General features: G+C 45.6%; 1 protein-coding gene across 1 annotated transcript in view; it reads right to left on the bottom strand.

The window, feature by feature from the left end:
* The window catches only part of KLHL42 (kelch like family member 42), a 21,227-nt gene that overhangs the window by 5,419 nt on the left and 13,640 nt on the right, over positions 1-2,168 (bottom strand). The window contains exon 2 of the mRNA XM_003792476.2: positions 1,340-1,533. Coding sequence (XP_003792524.1) covers positions 1,340-1,533 — 194 coding nt within the window. The remainder of the gene's footprint in view (positions 1-1,339; positions 1,534-2,168) is intronic.

The raw sequence follows: 2,168 nt of genomic DNA, 5'->3' as shown, positions 1-2,168 counted from the left end.
ACAAAACCAAATGCTCGTTGAATACATTACATTTAACTTTTTCCTAGAACAAAAATTCATGAAACATTAACTCACATCATATACCTGCATGGAAACATCACACATACCCTATAAAGATACACAACTATTACGTAATCATTATAATTTCTTTTTTAAAAACCTCCAAACGGACATGTTTGGATATAGTGAAAAGGAACTGTCACCTATTTGAACGCTTATTTTCACACGTAGATTTCCACCCTTTATGAAGTTACTTATGGTCACTTGTGGTCTAATAGGCTCTTTTCCACACTTGGTATCAGCCAGGGTTGGAAGGCTGTGTCCTGCCCACACTACCACGATGGAGTGTTAGGTTATTTCATTATGTCAGATACGAGGGCAACTCGAATACTTTAATTTGGCCAAAGGTCCTGAGTGACAGTCCAGTTATACTTCTTCCTATAAGTCCTGGGTTCTATATAGTCAAAAAGACAAAAAGCAGAAACAAATTTCCTTGGATAAGAGATAACTTGGAAACAGCTACTTTGGCAGGGCGGGAGGAGGAAAGAAGGCACACCTCTGCCCGCCTGTCCACCACCCGCTTCCCTCCCACAACCACGATGTATCTATCACCATTACTTGAGGTGATTCCCCACCAAAAACAGCAGTTCAAAACTTGCTGGAGAAAGTTTTTATTTCCGAATTTTTAACTACTGTGATCACACATTTGCAGTGTAATAAATAACACAACCACCTCCCCCTGCTGGTCAGGAAAGAATTCTCTTGTATCCATCATGTTCTTGTTCCTTCTGTGACACGTGAACCGTGCCCTGGAGCTGGGTTTCTGGAACCTATATCCTATATCTGATGTGTTTGGGGTCGTAAAGAGGGACAATGAAAACCCAGACCTGCCAGGAGGCTCAGGCACCAAACTGCACAGCGCTGGGTGGGGGTGATCTGGTGTATGTTGGGGGAAGGATGGAGTTACCCGGCTATTGCTCCTCTGGAGACCTCCCAACCTCAGAGAGCACCTGGGGGACCGGAGCAAACCTCACACTCCAGGCCTGGCCAAGTCACAAGGCTGGGTTTCCAGAAGCAGAAAGAAAATACTGTACAGTTTTTCTTCACAGCTCTCCCTACCCATTCAATTTTCATGCTCACAGAGGGTCACCAATGGCCCCTCCTGTCCAAACCACCTCCGTGACACAGGACTGTCTTCCTTCCAGATATGTAAGTATGTTGGATTCAGTGTACAGAATGACACTTGTGTTTATACCAGAGTTTCCTCTGGCGCCCTCCGGCCCTTCCCAGGCTGCTGAAGCCTACACGTAAGCAGATGGCTTATTGGCCATTCACTTACCTCTGGTAGTATATCCTCCAATGACATAAATTTTCCCCTTACACTCACACGCAGAGAACTCGGCCAGAGGATTCGGTAAGGGGGCCACAAAATTCCACGCATCCTGCTCGGGATTGTAACACTCAACATTAGAAACGGCCTGCCCGCCAATGGCATAGAGTTTTGAATTAACAGCCACGAGCTTGAAGTTAGACCTGAAAGAGAGACACAAGGGCCCACAAAATTAGTTCCTCTGCTCGTGAAGGAGGATGAGGATGGCATGGACGACTAGCGTGCAGACCCTGCTGAGGATCTGGAGAAAAGCAGCTCTTCAAGCTGGGGGCCATTCTGCCTGAGGACAAAGGAATGAAAGGACGGTTTCTCAAATTTAACTCCTGTCCCCAAGTGGTCGCAGGAATGGCACATTGCCCAAACCTCAGCAACTGAAGATAAGCAGTTCCACATAAAAGAAGTAATCTTGCTCTGCCTTAGGCCAGGAACCAAAGACAATTTGTACCCACTAACTCAGTACTTTCATTCAGGGGCAGGTGCAATTGGTAAGGAAGGAAGGCAACCAGTCACCCCTCATCTTTCTCCTCTCAGAATGGTTATCTCATTCTTCCAACCAAGTGGGAAAGTGCCACCTTAGGCACACACCAGTGCTGCCTTCACAGGCAGATGCAAAGGCTGGTACTAAAGCCTGGTATGGGAGACCTCTTTACCACAGGCCCCGCTTCATAGCACATAAGACAGTTGAAAATATTCTGAGCCAGCATTCCTAGAGCATTCATGCCTATCAACAAACACTCAACTATCATAATATTAACTTTTTTTTTTTTTTTTTTTTTTT

Source organism: Otolemur garnettii, unplaced genomic scaffold, assembly GCF_000181295.1.
Source record: "Otolemur garnettii isolate 467f Iridium unplaced genomic scaffold, OtoGar3 scaffold00057, whole genome shotgun sequence".
Taxonomy (NCBI): Eukaryota; Metazoa; Chordata; class Mammalia; order Primates; family Galagidae; genus Otolemur; species Otolemur garnettii.
This window is presented reverse-complemented; position numbering and strand designations above follow the sequence as displayed.